At 32.0% G+C, this 21,437-nt stretch overlaps 3 protein-coding genes across 6 annotated transcripts in view; 2 read left to right on the forward strand and 1 right to left on the reverse strand.

Moving 5' to 3' along the window:
- Nep2 (Neprilysin 2) overlaps positions 1-10,756 on the reverse strand; it is a 37,029-nt gene extending 26,273 nt beyond the window's left edge. The window contains exon 1 of one of the 3 annotated variants that reach the window (XM_012369115.2): positions 10,406-10,756. In XM_012369115.2, coding sequence (XP_012224538.1) covers positions 10,406-10,551 — 146 coding nt within the window. In that variant the 5' untranslated portion in view covers positions 10,552-10,756. Of the gene's footprint in view, positions 1-3,297; positions 3,317-10,405 lie in introns of those variants that run through there. The other 2 variants (XM_012369114.2, XM_067351564.1) reach the window with 2 other exon arrangements.
- The window catches only part of Pde9 (phosphodiesterase 9), a 191,068-nt gene that overhangs the window by 27,147 nt on the left and 142,484 nt on the right, over positions 1-21,437 (forward strand). The gene's annotated exons all lie outside the window — the stretch shown is intronic.
- Positions 13,099-17,491, forward strand: LOC105673465 (DNA-directed RNA polymerase II subunit Rpb4-like). Of its 2 annotated transcripts, XM_012369120.2 has the most exons (3): positions 13,940-14,146; positions 16,896-17,076; positions 17,186-17,491. In XM_012369120.2, the coding sequence occupies exons 1-3, from the start codon at positions 14,083-14,085 to the stop codon at positions 17,358-17,360; spliced, it is 420 nt and encodes a 139-aa protein (XP_012224543.1). In that variant the 5' UTR covers positions 13,940-14,082; the 3' UTR covers positions 17,361-17,491. The 2 variants fall into 2 exon arrangements, with proteins under 2 accessions (XP_012224542.1, XP_012224543.1); XM_012369119.2 differs by lacking the exons at positions 16,896-17,076; positions 17,186-17,491 and adding an exon at positions 14,800-16,773 and having other exon boundaries at positions 13,099-14,146.

A 21,437-nucleotide genomic window follows, 5' to 3' on the forward strand; every position in this document is an offset into this window, starting at 1 on the left:
TTGTGGAATCTATTAGGGCAAGCATATAATCGTAGTTGCACGTAAATTCTTTACATGACGCGACATTGTAGGAATTGTTAACAATGCTATTTATTTTAAGTGTTTCCAAGAGTCCTAAACTTGCGCAGAGTCACTGACGACAGTGGATGCTCAAGTATATTTAATAATAGCGTAAATTGTAAGAAAACAGTTGTGCTCATGGAAATGAGTTAAAAAAATTTAATGTCCAGCGAATGGGCTTACTCATTAAACAATAGCGGTGCGCCGCTATCGAATTTGGCCGAGTTTGGAAAGTGGGCTCGCTGCTCTTAAAATCATTATGCGGGTGTATTGTAAAGTCCACCGTTACACACAGAAACAACTTCGAAACTCTTCAATAACACAGCCTGCGATCAAGGATGGAATTTCTGGCTTACAATTAAAAGCCAGTTAGTACAGTTTCAATACATTACATAAGACATGCATATAATCGTTCGCCGCGATGATTGACATATGACTTCGCAAACTCAATAACTTTAGCTCAATAACTTTAGAATTTAGACGATCGTGTTCTCTTATGTTACATAAAGAAAGAGAGATGGAGAGGAAGAAAGCTTCGATAAGTGAAGTGAGTTCGTCAGTTTGAAATTACTGCTTCAAATAAAAACAGATTAATCGTTTAATTTTGATCTATATCACAATTTATGTTACATTATGCTATGTTTGTGTAATTTTGTCTTCTAATATCTAAAATAATTTCAAAAGACTAATATTATTTAATTTTAGTAGTTCACGTGTTACATAAATTTTGTTTTGTTAGAATTACGTATCTTCTGCACGTAATTCTGTACGAGTTTCAATAGCACACTGCTTTAATGGGAAACAATCGATACGCACGATCGCGGTTGATGACTCGTTTATCCTTCACCTTCTTTCGTTTCTCTATAGCAAAGTTTCTTTACAAGTATAACTTGTATAAGTTTTATTAAGGGCAATGACCAAGGACGTATGCTAATCAGGTTACGCGGTGTGGTGCAGAAACGTCGTGGAAATCTTTACGCTCGTCGATAAATGTTTCTGCAATTTCTCAGCGTTTTTACACTTCTCTTTGTGTTCGTTTATTACGAAAACACTTTGTTTAACACAATATCTGACACGGTTGAGTTGGAAATCTTTGAATCCCCGGTGTATCACGTACAATGCATAGACGTTGAATCCAATTAAATTTTACTTATTTTATATACCTATTTATTTATTCTTTATAAAAATAAAATCTCGTCGTTGTTTCATTGCATAATAATAATGAGTAGCGCAATCTAAATCTGAAATTCAAAGGATTAACACCACGAGACAAATATGTTTTTTCAAATTGAATAGCATTCGACTTGAGTTGCGTTGTTTTCGAAGTAAATTACATTGGATATTGATTAAATTGTCTCGAAGTTATGTTGTATTGAACGGGAAGCAAGGATAAAAACATATTGGCGCGCAATTATTGTTACAAATTGCCGTATCAGCCGATCGATTAGTCTTATAAAGCACTTAGAACAACTTGCGGTCCCTGTAAGTATTTATGGATAATGATAAATTGATCCAATTGAGAATCATTACAACATTCATCTTCCGTCATCGTTGTCGTTGAGCTGCATGAGAATTGCTTCGGTAAATTTGTGCAAAGAAACGCCTGCAAGGCGAAAGTTGAATTGCTGTGAAATCGCAGTGAACCGTGTACGGTGGAAGTGTGTCGATATTAATTAAGGAAATTCCTTTGATTATCGGTTGATGTCTTACAATGGCGAGATCGAAGGGGAAAAAGTTAATAGAACGCACACCATCGATTCTCGTAAACACGAGACATTCGTTCTAATTGCTGTCGCGATCTTTGTACTACAGACAAGATTTGTTCAGGGTTAATTCGTATTTTTGCGTCTCTTTGGTTACTGCATGTACATAATTTTGAATGTTAATAGAATATGAATGATATAAACAAAATGAAGAAATGAAATACTTAGTCGTTAACGAGATAAGAAATACTTTGAGACTTAATATAGTAAAATTAACGTATAATCGATTACTGACGAGAGATAGCGCGATAATTAAATATGGATGGTTAAAAATTGTTGGGGATTAATTGTTTTTTGCTAACATCTATCTGCAAATGAATAATTTATGATTTGTTAAGTCAAATCTCTTGCTATCTTTCGTGTGAATATAAATTTCTTGATTTCTTATTTCGTTTATTAATAATTTTAAATAAAAAAACAATTTTATTTCTGCAAAGATGATAGCGATTGAGATAGAGAGATACGAAATACCGTTAGTATCTCATTAAAAAGATCGATATGTCAGACGCGCTTTGATTCAGAACGCAGATCTAGCAAGACAGATTATTGACACACATATTAACATTAGTTATGTGACTCGAATGTGCCATGCAAAGCATCAAAAAATTATTATTTTAATTTCTCTGTAAAGTGGAACGATATAAAATGCTTTTAATTCTATTAACATATTATTAAAATGTTTATTTATTGGCGTTATTTACAATTTCGTGGATTTTTCTATTTTAATTTTTTATTTGAGACAAAATAAAATAAAAACTTTTAAATTTAAATCAAACATAATTTTTATTGCAAAATATATATATATATTTTTTTTTTTTATCGAGATTGAAGCAAAAGTGTTATATTAGAATTTGCAATCTGGATTAATTCTGATGAATCTGATTTGAATTTATAATTTCTATGCTGTATAGATTGGGAAACAATGCAAATTCCATGATATTCTGCGTATTTTTGACTATTGTTTGAATTTCTAATCTTGTCTATGCAGTGCAGATTGAAAAGCAGTGCAAATTCCACGACGATTCTGTGTTCTATGAAGTTAGATATAGCATATATGCCGCGACCGCGGGGATAATCGCACATAAACATGTCCTTTATTTTCATGATATGCGCGGTTTCCTGTATCGCCGGTTCGCACACGATCGGCGGGCGATTGGTGAAATGGCCCGCTACGCAATCAGGTATGAAAATGTACACGTTGACACCCGGAGTACAGTTATAACAGTTTCGATTATAACGCAAATATATATACGTTTCTCTGATCCGGCAACAGGCAGGCGCGACGATTTGTTTGTGACTCCCGAGGCGGTGATCCGAGCATCGGTGAACACGTTCGTGATCAATATGCTAATATCGCGACGGACCGCCGTGCGCGTTATCGAACGATATCAGGAAGCCGTTAATATAAATCGCTTCTTTCATATAATCAATCAACGTAACGATTGTTTATCGCGCATTTCGAGTAATCTCTTACTTGTAAAACAGAGTCAACAGGTCAGTGTTTCATGTCGTTTCATGTCATTCCATTTGGCGGTCGCCGGCGCAAACCAGTTTATTAACGATAATCAAATAAACAAAAATGAGAAAAATATGTACTTGTCGATGTGCTTGAAAAGCTAGTAACTGAGCTATCGTGTTTGCATGGCTGGTATATAAGTTGCTCGTCTGGAAGTAAGTCAAATTTTTAAAGATAATATTGATATTTTGATACGGTTAAATGAGTTTTATTTCTCTCGAATGAGAAGATTGCAATCTGTTGCAAATGGACTTGCTTGGAAGAAAGTATCAATTTTTCATGTTTTATCATTGATTATTAAATCTTATTGTTTTGTTACATTGTTTACCATAATAATAATTTTTTTTAATTAAAATCTTTTATCTTTATATTTAATTATTGCATGCAAAGAAAATAATTTGTCAATTAACAATAATTGGTACCTTTGATTTCTGATTGATTAAATATCTAAATAATATTTAAATAAATGCCGATAATATGTTTAAATAATGATAAATTTTTACGATAATAAAATCTAATTTTTTATCAATTTCAAATAATGATAAACTTATTAAATATTGTTAGCGATCAGTTTTGATGATTTATGATATAATTTGAAATAATTTATGATCTGAAGAATGTGTCTTGACAATACACATATGTTAGAGGAACTCGATGATCATGTCATCATCGATATTGACTGACATGTATCAGCTGCCATATATAACAATCGCAAGAATTACTGCCAATCATAAGTTATTAGAACCTGAGATTGAGAAATCGGTAGACTCTTATTGCTTTCCCTGATCATAAACCGGTATATAAAACAATAAATAACGTGTTTTAAAACATGCTGTAGCTTAAATCATGCGTTTTAGTATCTTTGTCACAATGCAAATGGGTGATAATAAACTCTAGCGTTCAGTTAGCAATATTAGTATTCGGTATTAATCGATATTCTCGCTTAAATATTTAGATATTTATTCACACACGTGAAATATACGACAACAATTTTTAACCGCTATATACTGCAATTTTTGAAATTTTTTGAAATTTTTTGAAATTTATTGGCTACAATTTGCATATATTTACATATTTACATTTACCGCTCATATTACATGAGCAATAAATGGCTTTGCAAGATGTCTAATCAAACTTTGGGAAAAAATTCCCCGAAAATTCCCTGATTTTCCCAGTATTTTCAGATCAAATTTTCAGGAAAAAATACAGTATTTACTTTACTTTTATATGCAAATTTACGAATTCGTTTACTGTATCAGCTTCTTCTGACTCATATTTATGAAGAAAGAAATGAGGATTTACACAAGTTTCAAAAAATAAAATTTTAAAAAGCATTGAAAAATGAAAAGAACTAATTAATCAATTGTGAAATATAAATAAAATTCTCCGAGCATTTTCAGCAGAAATTTGCCTGAGTCACGATAAAAATTTTCGAGATTTCCTGATTTCTCTAAATAGAAAAAAATAGCTAAGAATTTTGGATTTTTCTCAGATTTATAATATAATATAAGAGCATGAAGAGCCGTTTCGTTCTTGATGCAGGAAGTTAGTGCGAAATTTTTAATTTTTCTTATGGAAATAAATTTGTCTAAATTAGAGACAGTTAAATTGTACACCGATCTCAGATAGAGATACATAAAGTGTATAAAAAGTTAAGTACATTGTTTTCATATATGAAGAATCATAATGTACTAATAGGAATTATTGAAAGGAAAGGGAGAGAGAGAAAATATCAGGGCGCGAGTGGATAAAGCTGGAATTTGAACCCGGGTCTTCCGCTTGCCGGAAGCCCTACGCTTCTAACATTTATCTCTCGCTGGATTAGGAAATAAACAATTCTGTAGCAGATAGACGCGTCATTTAAAATACATATAATGGAAAGGCTCATATGATAACTATCAAATATAATATAATATAAGAGCATCAAGAGTCGTCGTAAGAAGTTCGCCCTATCTGTCATGGCCCTTGATGCTCTTATATTATATTACATTTAATAGTTATATGAGCCTTTCCATTATATGTATTTTTCTCAGATTTTTTAGATAGTAGATATCTTTTGTTTTCAGAAAAAAATATTTTAGTAAAGTATTTTTCCTCTATATAATTATATTTTAAATTTCAATGTATTAAAATTATATAAAACTTCTTTATTTTATTTGATTAAAGAGCTTTCTTTATTTCTTTGAAACATATTTTAATACGCATAAATAAATAATTAGAAATAAAGAAAATATTATAAAGAGATATTGTTAGCTTTTGGTATTTTATTAACGATATAACTAGTTCGAAGGATCTGACCTCATACACATAAAATCAGATCAGGTTAATTATATGCGCGATATATAGAATACGCAAGTTGTATACATTACACGCAAAAAAGACGCACAGCTTCACATATGCAAAAGTCCACTAGGAGTGGCACCGTCATCACGATGGACAAATGTTTATCGAGTTATCCCGTTAGGCTCAGCCAACGTGCACAGCGGTCGTTTTATCGAAGATCGTCCATAAGCATTCTCCCCTGATTAAAGTTTTACGATCTTACAATCTTACGAAGTCTTAACATCTTACGATCGTTTACCGATATTTACAGGCAAATTTTTGCTGATAACTATATATCGATCTGTTACGATTTATTATTCCACAGTATAAAAAATCAGTAGTCAGAAATAATTAACAGCGTGCAATATATGCATAAATGATTAAATACGAGCTAATTGGCAAATGCACATTTGCACATTTACCGTTAATAATCAATGCAAAATTTATTTAAAAATATAGATGTAAGATATTTATTAAACAATTCTATTTTTTTTTATTTGTGGGTTCCATTTTTATTTCAGACACGTTGATTTATGACTCATGTCAGAAGCGAGAAATTATGCTAATTTTTTAATAGTATACGTCGAAATAAATTAGTTTTTTTCGTATGACAATATTCGTGTTCAATAATATACGCAAGTGGTAGCGCGCGAAAAAATTTAAATTAAATTAATCATTTTTTTGAAATTAATTTTGTACAGTGCAAGGAGAAACGTTTGGCACAATTTTTCTTTTTTAATTTAATATGACTGGAGCCAAAAATTAAGTCTTATAATGTTTATATTTTTATATAAGTTTCACTGTAAGACTTTAAGTTTTTAAATTTCTTTTTCTTAAAAAGTTATTTTTATATTTTGCAAATTGTTGAATTCTACAATTTTCATTTGAAGCGCTGTTTTGAAGCTGATGTTCTGAACTGTATCGGGTAACGCATGAGTACCATGAAAAGTGTTTAATATCTTCGTCTACACACAAAGAGCAAACCGAATGCACGCATGATAATCATGACTAACGTTGCGCAACAAAATTAGAGCTATCCTTACTTCCGGGACGTGACAGTTAGTTACCGACTACCCAAACCTCATTTTTCAGCGTAAGATTACATGCAAAAAGACTTCGTCATTATGGAGAAGACAAAAGACTCGGCTCTTGGCCTTCTTATTTTTGTCTCACGTATAAGTATATAGAAAGTTAAATATATGAATATACAAGAAATGGAACAAATATACTCTTCATATACGTCTACGCAAAGTTGTTTTATATCATAACGTTATTCTACATATTAGATAAAAAACCCGGAAACAGGTTGAAATATTTTACGCTAAGTATTGAATTAAAGCATGAAAACTAGTTATTTTTGTATAGATAAAGTTACGGCAATCACTGTGCGCGCATGGTCGATTCTGCTGTTAGCTTTCTAAGCTGCTTTAATCTGTCGAACAGTAGTAGTAAAAAGGTTTGCTGTCGATTAATAGCAGGTGAAAGTAGTTTCACGTTCTTTATCGTCATGTGTAACTTGCACAACGTCATTTTATTCCCTTTGAATTATTATAATGATAGCGCCGCCATACGTGACGGAAAAAACTCTATGCAATATGTGATTACATGTCTTTTATATGGAAAAAGATTATACACGCTCTTTTCTTTCACTTTGAAGAACATTTTTTTTCTCAGGAACTATTTCTGTAATACTACATTCGACTTTAAAATTATATACAAATTTCTTAAATTTCTACATTTTTATACACTTACTGTAATTTAATAAATAGCATTTTAAAAGCAAAAAATGCAGCATACATTTATAAAATAATTATATTATTTCAATATACAGGATAGGAAGAATCTTGGATCTTGACCCAAAATTTCTCGTTTAACTTAAATTTCTTGTCTTCATTTAAAACCTAACTTTTGTATTTAACATTTCTTTGAAAATGCTTAGTTTTTGGAATATTTAGAAAATCAGGAACTTTTTCTACACTTTGCATATAATACTTGATTATATAAGAAATAATATATAATATTTTATAATATACATTATAATATTTTTATAAAAAAGCGTTATAGAATTAAAATTTTTTCAATGTGATATTTTATATGCAACAACGTAATATTTGAAAATTTATTTTCGAGAGTAGTTCTCAATGACAAAAAATTTCAAATAAAAAATAACAAAAAACCAGAAAATATAGTGGGTGTGGAATGAAACATGATTCTTAATGAGATCTGTTGATGATCGCTGTTTATCTAAGCGTTGATTAGCCGAGTATTTATCTCAACAACAAAATCATTTAATGTACACATCTAAATACATTTCCAATCTTGATCACCTGCCTTCTCGCCATTCTATTTATGCATTCATTGAAGGTCATATTTTGGCGAAGTCGACCTCGCTATCATCGATCACGACAGCTTACGTAAATCGTAATTTGCGTTGGAGCCACATAATCATGACGTCCGTGAACATAAGCGGAATTCAGTCAAAGTCATCATTCTATGAATATTCATCAGCGTCATTTTAATAAGGCTTATTTTAAGATAACATTAATGACATCAAGTTATAAAAATTTTGTTTTTTATAAAGAATGATAACAATGACAAGTTTTTATATCGGCTCAATTTTATTTTTGAATCCACTTTTATACGTAAATACTATTTTATTAACTTTATTTTTCATTCTATTAATTTTATTTTATTAAATTTTCTTGTATCTATAATAAAATTGAAAAGGCGTTTGCCAACGATTGTGAATATATTTAAAGAGGAAGTTAGATAATCATTTAAGGGGAAGTTTCGGAAGAATTTTTATAAAGTCTGTGATCGTTGATAGACGAGCATAATATTATGATCGACTTCATGGTGCGATCGCGAACTAAAAGGAGATTATATGCTTGTTAAACAGAATCAATTGAATCATCTATCTTAAGTAGTACCTGCCTGTCTGAATTTAGATGAGAATAGTTCTGAGGTCCATGATTGATAGTTTCCACGATTCTTTGCGAAGAACTTCTCAAAATTCTACACTATCGTGATAGAATTACATTCTCTTCAAAATGCAGAAGATTTTTTCATATAAATGAAGTATAATATATGTTCTACAGAGGGGGACATAGTCAATATAATAGATACAAAAGTGCAAGATTTTTAATTAACTGTACAAGCGTTAACTTTTTATCATATCCAAAGAATCTTTACAGTATTTTTTTACTTGAAACGAAAAAAAATTTTCTAAAGAGAATTATTTTACATTATTAACTTTTTTTTCATATAAAATCATTATCTTCTCGATTATACTTTGTATACATATATGGATTGGAGTATTACATTAAAAAATTTAGAATTAGTAGTAGACAAAATAAAAGCAGTTTTGCTAAAAGTATCAGCCTTAGCAAAAAGTATTAGTTTAGTAAAAAAAAAGAATTGAATTTTTTTGCGAGTTTTAAAAGCAAAAAATTTTAAGAATCTGTGGATTTCTGTGAATACATTCTGTTGAAAATTCTAACCGGCGGTATGCAGCTTCGGCTGTAAATTGCTTGCGAGATGAAGTCACTTGTGCTGGAACCGACTGGCGTTAGCGCATTCACCGTTACATGAAAATGCCTCGCGGCGATGTACTGAGATAAATTGAAGTCACAAGTAAACCGTAAAAGGTCCGATAATCCCATCAAAAAGAGAGAGAGATAGAGATAGAGAGAAAGGTGTTTTTTTTTTGCTTGATGAGAGACAAGCACGTGATAGTATCTATAAGCATACTTGCTTAGATTCATCAGGCTCATCGGGCCCTTTTACGGAGAGGCTCAGATAATAATATAACTGACTTTAGGATATTCTTGACAGTTTACTGCCGGCAATAACCAACAGTTGTAGATATATACATGTTTAAGGAGCGCCATAAATTTCAAAGTGTTCACTGACAATAAGTGTCAATTAGGTAGACTCGTTTAATGCTGACGCTCCGATAAAATAGCAGTGTTACGGGTAGTTCATTAGGTAGACATAATTGTGTTAATATAACTTAGTTCTTCGTTGTCATTATTAAAGTCTGATATCTCGCCGGAATCTAGTTAATGAGAGAAGGTCGTTTATGTTTTCAGTGAAAACTTCTCTTGCAAAGGTATTTATCTTGTGCGGAGCAGTCCGTTATTATTATATAACTGGAAAAGAGATAAAATACTGTGAGGGTTGTTCGTTATTTTACATTCTCGACTTGTTTTCTTTATGTCGAATCTTCACTTTCCGATTGTATTAATACTAATAACGGACCACTCTGTAATAATTAAACCGTCGAATTGTGTACAATTGACATCGACAATCGGTATTCAGAATGAGATTTTGTTAAAACCTGGCTGAGTTATTGTCGAAATCTTTTCTTGTCGATATATCAGTTACATTACAAATGTATTATAATTTACGACATAATTTATTGTTGAGAACAAATCACGCTGTAGATATAATTATATAAGATGTAAATTTTATCCATTTTAAAATTGAAATGAATAAAGATATTCTAAGGTTTTCCAATAAAATAAAGAAAGACGTAAAGAATCATTTTGTTTACAAAACGTGTTGGAACTCTAAGGATAAATTCTCAAAATTCTTTTAGGTTTTAGGCTTTCTGCATTGTTTCATGACTTGTAGTGGTCGATAAAGAATTAATGATTACTTTTGCAAAAAGTTTCTCAAGCTTTGCATACAATTTTCTAGAATATTTTTCTTGATTTTGTCGAGAAATAAAATTATATCTTACCTTTTAACAGTCGTCACTCTGTAAACAGCATCGAAGATATCATTTCGTATTGAACGGACGTCCTCGTCCTTCCTGTCTATCAGTTCACGGAAGTGCAGCGTCCTCACATTCGAGAAGTCCGGCTCCGCATAATGCGTTATCTCCATTTTTAAGCGGGCCACGTACAGTGTCGAAAACACGGAAATTGACTCTTCCCGCACACGACACCGCGTCAATACTTCCGGCAGTCGCGACCGTGTGGCAAGCTTTTCGCGTATTAATGCACACTAGCGCGAGAACTATACGGAACAAACTTCCATCGCGAATGATCGTGTATGGTGCGAGTTTCTATTGTTTCCAGGACACGCGTCGTGTGAATGACGGCGCAGTTCGGGATATACTCGCAGGGCGCATGTGAGATATGTATATAAAGGAGCAAAATGTAAATGGTTCCTACTCCTCGCGCTCTAACACAATATTTCAAACCGATTGAAACCAATTGAATCGCTTCAATATAGAATAACACTTGTTACGTCTTATAAATTTTTAGAAAGAAATCTAAATTCAATTTTTTATCTGTAAAATTAATTTTTATAACTAGAGTGCGTTCCCTAACAGCACATGTAGATTCTGAAAATTTTCGGAGGATATCATAAAAGTATATTGCGTACATTTTCAGAACATTCGATATACGTACTACGATATACTGAGTACATACTGAGAATGTTCCTATGTCCCACTTATTATAATTCATAGTATATACTCTGAATATCCTTTAGTATATCCATAGAATTTCACGAGTATGTTATTGGTATATCACGCATACACACACGCACACACACACAATATATACAATATACATATATATACAATATATATATTTGTAGATAGGTTAGATTAGGTTAGGTTATATTAATGTGTAATATTTACGTTTTAGAAATATATATTTATTATTATATATTTTTTTTACATTATATTTATATTTATATATATATTAATTTTTTTTTATTCTTTATTCTTGATGTATGGTGTTACGGTATTCTCTCTCCTTACGTTCTTTAGCATGAGCTAACCATATTTTAATTGGGGCTCAGATCTGCTCATCTGTGACATCATGTGATTTTCGTATTACACCTGAAAAAGTAACATATTTTTATTATTTCTTCATTATTTATAAATGAATTAAAACAAATATGTAAAGGAGATGTAAAGAAAGAAAGAAAGATGTAAAGGAGATGTAAGACGCACAATATGTCACACAAATTATCAAAAATAAATACAAAAAATGTTATTTTATGTTTGATAGAATATAATGTATAGAATAAATAGAATAGAAAAAGGATAATTACCTCTGATATGATGGAAGAAAGGACCACATACGGAGAAAAAGACCGGTAACGGCAATATCGGAAATGACGTATCTAAAGTGACGTTGCTATAGCAACATATATATACATATCCGTTAATAGCTATTATTCTGCGTAATTCAAAAGTATATTCTGAGAATATACGAGAATGTACGAGAAATAATATATTATCAGAGATATTAAAAATATGTCCTGAGAATATACGAAAAATAATATACTATAAGAGATGTTATAAGAATATTCTCAGTATATTACGTATATGACGTATATTCACAGTATGAGTATAGAATATTCGAATGATGTCATGTGCTGTTAGGGTTGTGTGTCTGTTACATTTAATAGTAAAGTTTCTGTAATATTTAAGAAGCATACTTTTTACTTTTTATATAATTAATTGTGATTCTCAATATTTTTTTTGGGTGGGTCGTGAAATTTCCCTGTAAATGCGGACGCACGGGTAATCATTAATGCACTCTTCGTATGCATTGTTTATAAAAAAATGAATTGAATACTACATTTAACACTAATCCAATAATATCAAAGAAATAGATTCGAGAAATTTGCAGTTTTATTTTAAATTCTTTTCTATTTTAAAAGTAACTTGATGTATGTTTTTCACGGTGTTATGGAGATTAATTTTTTTTTAAGTCATGAAGCTTCACGAGTTAATTATTCTTTTCATAAGTGACACATCCTCGGCATAGAAAGCCGTTGGTTAGCATGTTTGAGACGTGTTTTACGCGACACTTTCACGAAATGTCGGCTAATATGTGCGCATAATGATGTCGTTGTTATCCGTACACGTTTGCTACGAAGGAGTTAATTTGAATAGTGTTCCACCGATGCAATGCATAAAAGAATATAATGAATAAAAATGAAACAAGCAAATATTAAAAATATTCAAAAAAGATTCACATAAACTATTATTATTTTATGTTTATAAATCTCTCACAAGTGCAGAGCACCTCTTATAATGCTATAAAATACTTAAATTACGTATTAAACATAAATTTACGGATAAATAAATGTTTGTGATATACGCATACGTATATACATATTATAAAGTTTTATTTTTAATTACAATATTTTTTACCATAAAGTTTTATTTTTGCGAATAAATTGCTCAAAGGAAAAATAATGATGTAGGAATATTTTTATTTATTATCTGTATTCATATGCATGTTATCTAGTGTTCACACATATTATCTACTTGTCTGGCGACAATATATCGTTAAAACAAACTTATTCGTTCTTATTGTTAAAAACTTTGCTCTACGCATTTCTCGCGAGAATATTTTACTTTCACGATTTTGCGATATTTATAGACAATAAGGGAAATGCTTCGTCTTTAGGCGAAAGTTAGAAAACACAATAATTAATATAATGATATGCAACCTACATAATTTCTTTTATCATGACTGATAGGTTTTAATTTTTGTTTCATGGTCCCACATTCATTGTTTCTCATTGAAAGGCGACAATGTGCATTTTAATGACTTCAACGAGGATTTTCTCGATTAAGTATTCTGATGCTATCGTTTCACGTTTGACCTTAATTATCCCGCATCTTCACGCGGCAACTGGTTTATTGTTGCCCAGGATGAATGTGGTATAATGTCTGCGTTTTATGTGGCAATGATCAAAATGTGCCACTTGAATAATTACAAAGCAGTAAATCTCTTTGATTTTTGTCATTTATTTTTTTGTCATGTCATGTTTATGTTCTACAAGCTCTGCCAGTAGAATATAAGTTTCACGTGAATTTTTAACGCTAATCTGCCGCAACACTGATGAAATTTTATATATATTATTTGCTTGTTTACTGAAAAAATATATTCTTACAAATATTCTTAAAAAAATTTTATTTAAAAATATATATATTTGTAAGAATATTATATATATTTAAAAAAATTATATATTTTCACTAAATTATAATAATTTAGTGAATTAAATATTTGGAATTCTTATTTTTAGAAAAGATTCTTTTGTTATATGCTTTTAGAGATATTTAGAGATATTTTAAAAGCATGTGTTAGATAAAAAATATAAAAGATTTATATATCGACTGAATACCATGAATCTTTTCTGAGCATTCATTCCAAATTTGATCACGTGATTGCGCCACTGAACAGACTGCCGACGCTTACCGTCATTTAAGGCGTCGCTACTGTTCAATCCTTACAGTGCTTTGTATAAATCACGTGACCACTGACTTACCATGCATTCTGCAACTCGGAATGAATGGAGTGTGATTAACGAATGTTGGACGTGCCGAAACGTTATTTTGATCAGTAACAAGATACAAAACATATTTAATAAATATCAATCAATATGGCTAATCCTAATCTCACGGATATGACAGAGGAGGATGCGGCGGATTTGCAGTTTCCAAAAGGTACACGCATTTCCTAACTGTATGTGAACCGGCAAACATGTCGTAGCTAACCTCACTTTTATGTATGTGTAATATTTATTAGTCATTTGGTGATGAAAGTTAAGAAATAGAGGCTTTTATAACCATATTTTAAGCTTTAGCGTAAAGAGTAAAAACACATTTAGGTTATTTTATATTTTACACGTTTTAAAGGAGGATACGAAATGTAATGATTTATTTGATGACATAAAACATTGAATTTTGTTTTGCTAGATAAGCAATTAGAACTTTTTAGTAGTAAATTTATAATGTAAATAATTTGAGCAATTTAATCTTGGAAGGAAAAAGTTTTATGTCTCATAAAGTCATGAGATTCACTGATAATATTTAGAGCAGCAAATGAGTCTAATATTGACATATTTAACATGTCTCGTTGCAACTGTATAATCTAATTTAATTTTCTGAAAAATGTAACATTAATTAATTTGAAACTTAAGTTTAATGTGCTGTTAATATTAATCTAAGTCTTAACATACTATGAAGAGCTTATATATACATATGTATGTAATTCCAAAGAATTCTGCTGAGTTGACTCTATTTTCTTGCTACGTGGTACAAGAATGCCTGCATATCCGAGAGTTCTGAGAGCTAAGGTAACGATTTTCCTCTTTCAGACTGCCCATTGAGTCCAACGAACAAGTTTGCACATGATGTAGAATTTGAGATGTCAGTCCTAAAGTCAGACGAAATCCTTACCTCAGACTCAACGTGCCACGTATGCAGGTCGGTCCTCATAGAACCGTACATTCGTTGTGCCATGTGCACCAATATTGAGCTATGTCCCTCTTGTTTTGCCAATGGCTGCGAGATCAACGAGCACAAGAATAATCATGATTACATGATTATAAAGAATGAGTTTCCCTTGATCGATGAAAGTGGTTGGACTGCGAAACAAGAACTCGAATTGCTGGATATTATACAGCAATGCGGCTTTGGAAATTGGGTGGATGTGGGACACAGGGTACAGGGAAAGTCTGCCGAGGAGTGCAAGACACATTATTTGCAGCACTACGTAGACAGCCAGACTCTGCCAGATCTACCGAAGATACAAGAGACTGCAGTCAGCTTGTTTGGTTGCGAACCGATCCCATACGCATTCAAGTTGCAAGATTTGGAGGAGCCTCCCAGATTCATCCAGGACTCAATGAACGGTAAACTGTTGGCCGGTTACAACGCGGCCAGATCTGACTTCCTGGTGAATTTCGACAATCATGCGGAATTGCTCGTGTGTGATCTCGATTTCAACGAGTTCCAGCCAAATGACGACACATACAAATTAGGGCGAGCTTTGCAGGTGGCGATAGTGCAGGCGTACAACACCAGACTAAAGCAGCGCGTGCGGAGACAAAGGATCATTCGCGAGCACGGACTGATTGCGTTTCGCAGAGTTATATCGTGGATACAGAGATATGAAAACACGATAACGCGGCCACTCATGGAGAGATTATTGATATTTATGCAGCTCGTAAATGGACTGGAGTTTGATTTCATCATGGAAGGTTTACATCGCGTCGGCGAATTGAAAAATCGTATCAATAGGCTACTTGAGTTTCGACACAACGGACTTAAACACTTCCACAGCGTGCGTATGTTTCAAAATTTGAGCAAGATGAGGCAAGAACACGAGCGCGAGAGGAAACAGTACATGAACAATCCGGAGTATAGCTGGCGAAGTCTGATGCCCGACGTTACTGCCGGCAGCAATAGTCCGAATCCTGTGAGCACGTCGCGTAAGCCCGCACCCCCGCTGCTGGTGAAGGGCCTTCCAGGATACGAAAAGCTAAGCACCGAAGAGAAAGATCTCTGTTCCGTCGTTAGAGTAGTGCCTGCTAGCTATTTAGAATTCAAGCACATCTTGACAGCGGAAAATAAAAAGTGTGGTTATCTTAGATTAGCACAGGCTCGTATCCTCCTGAAAATCGACGTAAATAAAACGCGGAAAATATATGATTTCTTAGCGGAAAAGGGATATATTAATAAACCGATTCAATGATACTTATTTTTTTTCTTTAAGTTAACGTGGTATTGTAGTATACAAATAATTTATAGATATAATATAATGTAAAAATACTGTGATATCATAAATTAATTTGTGCGTTATTGTTAAAAAGAATTTTATATTTTCAGAAAAAGTCGCCAAGTTTTATACATGTACTTATTTATTTCTTTTTAAAGAGAGATCAGAATCAATGACTAGTTTGAATATTATATGAATTAATCAACCAATTAACCATTTAATAATTAATAATTGAAAGAATAATTGCATTAAAGTATTTTTCTTTAAGAGTAAAATTTGTCCATAATGCAGATATTAATATTAAGGAACTTTATCTTTATTATGTGATATGTATTCATCAAACAGCGATTGTCAACGGTCACGCAAGAGACATCTATTACTTTAATTTCGTATACACACACGCATACACATTTCTACTTTAATCACATTATAGTTTTTCAATTTTTTAAATTAAAAAGTAAAGTTTGTGTCTAACTATTAATAGATATTAATATATGTATATATATATATTTCTTATATTTGTTCTGTGCGATTAGGATAAGATAGAAATTAACACGTGTTAATAAATAAAGTTTTTAAATTTGGACAATTTTGTGAAAGAAGGCGAATCCTTGTAAATTGCAAATCCCCCTACAAGAAGTTTTTGTTGGTATTCGTTATCAGTTGCATATAAAGCAACACATTTTGTCGTAGAATTTGAAAATGCGGAAACACTATTGATTTCCGAAGTTTATATGCTGCTGGAGCACAGAAAAGCTCAAAATGAATCGGCGGAAGAAGAGCAAGAATTTTCTGAGGTTTTCATGAAGAGTTTGACATACACAAATCGATTCGGAAAGTTGAAAAATAAGGAGACAATCGCAGCTGTTAGAAGGTAAGTTATTATTTGTTTGTTAATTATGTTAAAAATTATTTTATTTAGTATTTTAAAACATAATATTTAATGCTAGAACTCTTGAAACATATATATTTTTTTTTTATAGTTTGCTGATGCAAAAGAAACTACACAAGTTTGAAATTGCCTCTTTAGCCAACTTGTGTCCGGAAACTCCGGAAGAGGCGAAAGCTCTTATCCCGAGCCTCGAAGGACGTTTGGAAGATGAAGAACTCAGAACAATTTTGGATGATATACAAACAAAAAGATCTTTGCAGTACTAAGAATGAAAATTTTATGGACACAGTTTCGTCTTGTTTCTTTTATCCACAATTTTTCCTGATAAATATGATTATTATTTGTCATGAACATTATATAAAGATTTTGTTTCAATATAGAATTTGCTCGGATAAAATTTGTATTAACTTATTCATACATTCCTGTAAGCATTGGCACAGATTTTTATTGTATGTTATTTTTGAAGAAGTTTCGTTATACTGATATTCATTATAACGAAATTCTATATTAAAATCCTGCAACATCCAATTACTAGAACCACTAATTAAGCTGTGGCTGCACAATCAACTTGATATACATAACATGCATCTGTATTATAGTGTTAGCATTAATTATTTAAGGTAATTAATATACCGTGAACTGTCAAAAAGTCAGTTCAAAAAGTCATCATATAAGGTAGAATTATATACAAGTGCTACGAATCTTATTAATTTTTAGAAATTTTTTAATTCTAATTTTTAATTACCAAAAATTAATCATTAAAATTCTATTGAAGAATTGAATGAAGATTTAATTAGAAATCTGCTTGCGAAAAATATCTATGATTGTGTGTCACAACGGAAAAGTTATTAAATTCCGCGAGTCTGAAAAGAAGTTCTGTCATCCACTGTACAGTAAATATAAAAGGATTATTAGGAACACGTTTGCTATCAGAGAACTCGTACTCTGTTACCCAATTCCCGGCAATTTGCGACACGCTGGGACAACTCGCGAAAGAAGACGGCGCTAATCGCGCAGACGACAACCGCGTATTACGAACGGAGCAATTATGGTCGGTTGACTTGGCATCAGATAGTAGGCCCTCATTATCATCCCGCAGGATTCTTGGGTAACCGGTAGCAAAGTGACCCGTTTGGCGTGTTACTCTCTTTAGGGAAATCAAGCTCGCGATAAGGATCGATGATGCCATTCCACCTATCATTTGCTGCGATCCTAATGACTGCTCTTCACTATATTCTTTGCATTAAAACCCGTTGAAGTCTTCTTGCTCTTTCAGTAATCTTTTTTTCTCCTGGTTGTTTTTGCGAGAAATGTATTCGCGTGTTCACAGCGCATATTTAGGATTAAACGTCGTTGCAAAACAAAAGTCGGCTTTTGAATTGAAAATATAGGAAACAACAAGGAGCTCTGCGTCATCGACATTCATTATTTTCCCTGTCGCGTCGACACGCGACATCTTTGGTATTCAAATCTCATTCGATAAGGAAGTCGTCCACAATCAATATGAATTTCTTGATTTAAATATTAAATGCGAAAAGCTTGGAGAACTAAAGATTGAACGCGGGAAAGTAAAAGAATGACGAAATGAAAGATTTTATGTTTAATATTTTTTTATATTTTCTTCAAACACTTATTAATTTTATTTGTTACAAATTTATACAGATATAATACAACATCAGCAGGAAAAAGTATCTTTGACAAGCGGAAAACGTGTTTGAAAAGTCATATGTTGATAAAATAAATTTAATTGAAGACACAAGATAGAGGGTTATAAGTATTTTATAACCAAAATAATGGCGAAAATTAAAATGTTGGCATAACTTATGATTTTCAATAAAATTCTCAATAAAAAATCGATTTTGAATTGGTCGAGCATATATTTTTACTATTGATTATCAATTTGCCTAAACGATTCTATAAAATCGCAGTTAAAAGAAATAAGAAGATATAATAATCTCATGATTAGTGATACTTTACATTATAGCTCGTATCTTTTAATAGCCATCGAACGACGATTATTGAGGCATTTATGAATCATTCATTTCCATTTATGCGAGTTTCCCCAAGTTAAATATAAGTGCATGCAAACGCGCGATATCTCGCGAAAGAGGCGCTTACATACCAGACGTAATGACCCTCGCATTAGTGGCGAGAAGAACGGCGCCGTCGTTGACGACACATAGTAATCGGCAGCAAGCACCGCTCCCACGAAGAGACCTCTTACGATAATTACGACGATCCTTAATCATCTGTAAACTTGGGGAAAATGCTGCAGGTTTTATAGCGCGCGAGTAATCGATAGCGGAATCGAAATGATCCGCAGAAAAAATGCTACCCAAATAGCACGATAGCATCAATGAATCGATCGTACTGAAATAGCGTTGTTTGCATCCACGACGAATAAAGAACAGAAAGAAATTGGCATGTAACTATATCACAAGATTTTAATGATTTTGTAATTTTTTGTAGAAATGAGTTATTCTTCAGATTAATTTCAATCTCGTCTCTTCGTATCATCTATTACTTTTTAGAAAGAAATAACAAAATAATCGTATTTTGAAATTTACTAATATAAAACTCGTCGCATATAAAGTTGCGTATAATTTTTATAAAATAATTACAATTTATAATACAATTATTAAATTAATGCTCCGTTTTTTTTTACATTTCGTCAAAGTGATAGATATTCAGCATATTTTCGCAATTGAAGTCAAGATGCAAGTGCATTCTATTCTCAAGATTCTTGTAAAGTGTGATGTTACAGCGTAGTTAAAGCGACACTTAAACGCTGCTAAGAAACTTGTTGTTACACTCGTTGCTTTTTTATTACGATGTTATTTTCTCAGAGTAAAATACAAGTTACAGGGAGAGCACGCTTTAGAGACCGGAATAGAGCCACTGAAACGTGCAACAAGTCTATATTCGCGGGAAGAGTCTGACGACCAATCGATGGAATCAATTTGCATAATGTATACACGCAAACGTGTATGCCCGACAATGCTTCGATGTCGCGGAGTTGCCTTTATAAGGGGATAGCAGAATAACATCGACGTTCGCTAGCGTCAATAGGATCAAGCGCTGACGAGATCTTAGGATAAAAAATCGAGGCGTATTTCAGACACACAAGATGCGCAAACTCCAACATGTTATATATATATTAATTGATTACAAATGCCTTTTCAAGTAATAAAAAATTGCTTTTAGTTTTCAATCAATTTAAATCAACTGATTAATATCATTCTGAACAAAATACGTATCAGAATCGAATTACATGCTGAAATGATTTACGATTCTCTGCATTCGTAAAACAATTCAGTATTTGAAAGTTTAATGAGCCTAGCGAGTTTACCGTTTCTCGAAGTACTGAACAATTGTCAAACTAATGACGCTGTAGGACACGGTTCTGTTATTTTAATGTACTTTTAAACGAGGTGGAAACTGGTTTAAACTGTCGCGTTTTACATTCGTGACCGGAGACGATGATTAATAACGCACAGTTAATGTATCGTTTATCGCGAGACACGTAATAGTATAACTATATATACATCTTTGCAATAATACTTTGCATATTGTATAAATATTGTTATATTTCCGCAAGAGTATAATGTGCTTTAGACTTTTTAGGTGAATAAAAACAATGAAATTTACTTTTATATATTCGCATAAAATATTTGAAAAAGAATATGTCACCGGAATAAAATTTATAAAGCGTGACGTTTTAATTAAAATATTTATTTTACACTGTTGAGAGATAGATTACAATATTTTCAAATCTTTTTTTTGCTAAGAGAAAAAAATGTGAGATAACTAACATATCACTGCACAAAAATATTATATAAATAAATATAAAAATTAATTTTTATAGTAATATAAATCTTATGCAAGATCGATGTAAAATCGAGATTATTTATGTTTATTCACATAGACTTATTTTAATTAACTTATGGATTTAATTATATAATATGCATTTAGCAATTTATTAGTTTAATAATGAACATGAATTGATTTTTTTAGAATGCGAAAAAAGAGATGCAACATAATCGAGATTTAAAAATATAGTTTCTATTATAGAATGAAAACTTTATTTCTAAAACGGGAGGGATGTAAAAAATAACTATTTGTCTATATAAATTAAATGTTACTTAAATGATATTTAGATTATATATAGAGAAATAGAATATATTATGTATAATTGACACATGTGCTAAAGATCGGAAGCGCGACGACATGTGAACTGTTTTTTGACAGGAGAAGCGAAAGAACGTGGACGAGCGCGGTGCATCGACCTGCACGATGCATAGCCAGCGATCGAGTGAGGGCGCGGGACTTGTCGACCGGGCTTC

This window comes from Linepithema humile, chromosome 3, assembly GCF_040581485.1.
Source record: "Linepithema humile isolate Giens D197 chromosome 3, Lhum_UNIL_v1.0, whole genome shotgun sequence".
In the NCBI taxonomy this organism is placed as follows: domain Eukaryota; kingdom Metazoa; phylum Arthropoda; class Insecta; order Hymenoptera; family Formicidae; genus Linepithema; species Linepithema humile.

Coding starts and splice junctions, on each gene's coding strand:
- LOC105673465 (XM_012369119.2), top strand. CDS start 14,083: ATGGCTAATCCTAATCTCACGGATATGACAGAGGAGGATGCGGCGGAT. Junction 14,147..14,799: donor GGATTTGCAGTTTCCAAAAG/GTACACGCATTT, acceptor TTCCTCTTTCAG/ACTGCCCATTGAGTCCAACG.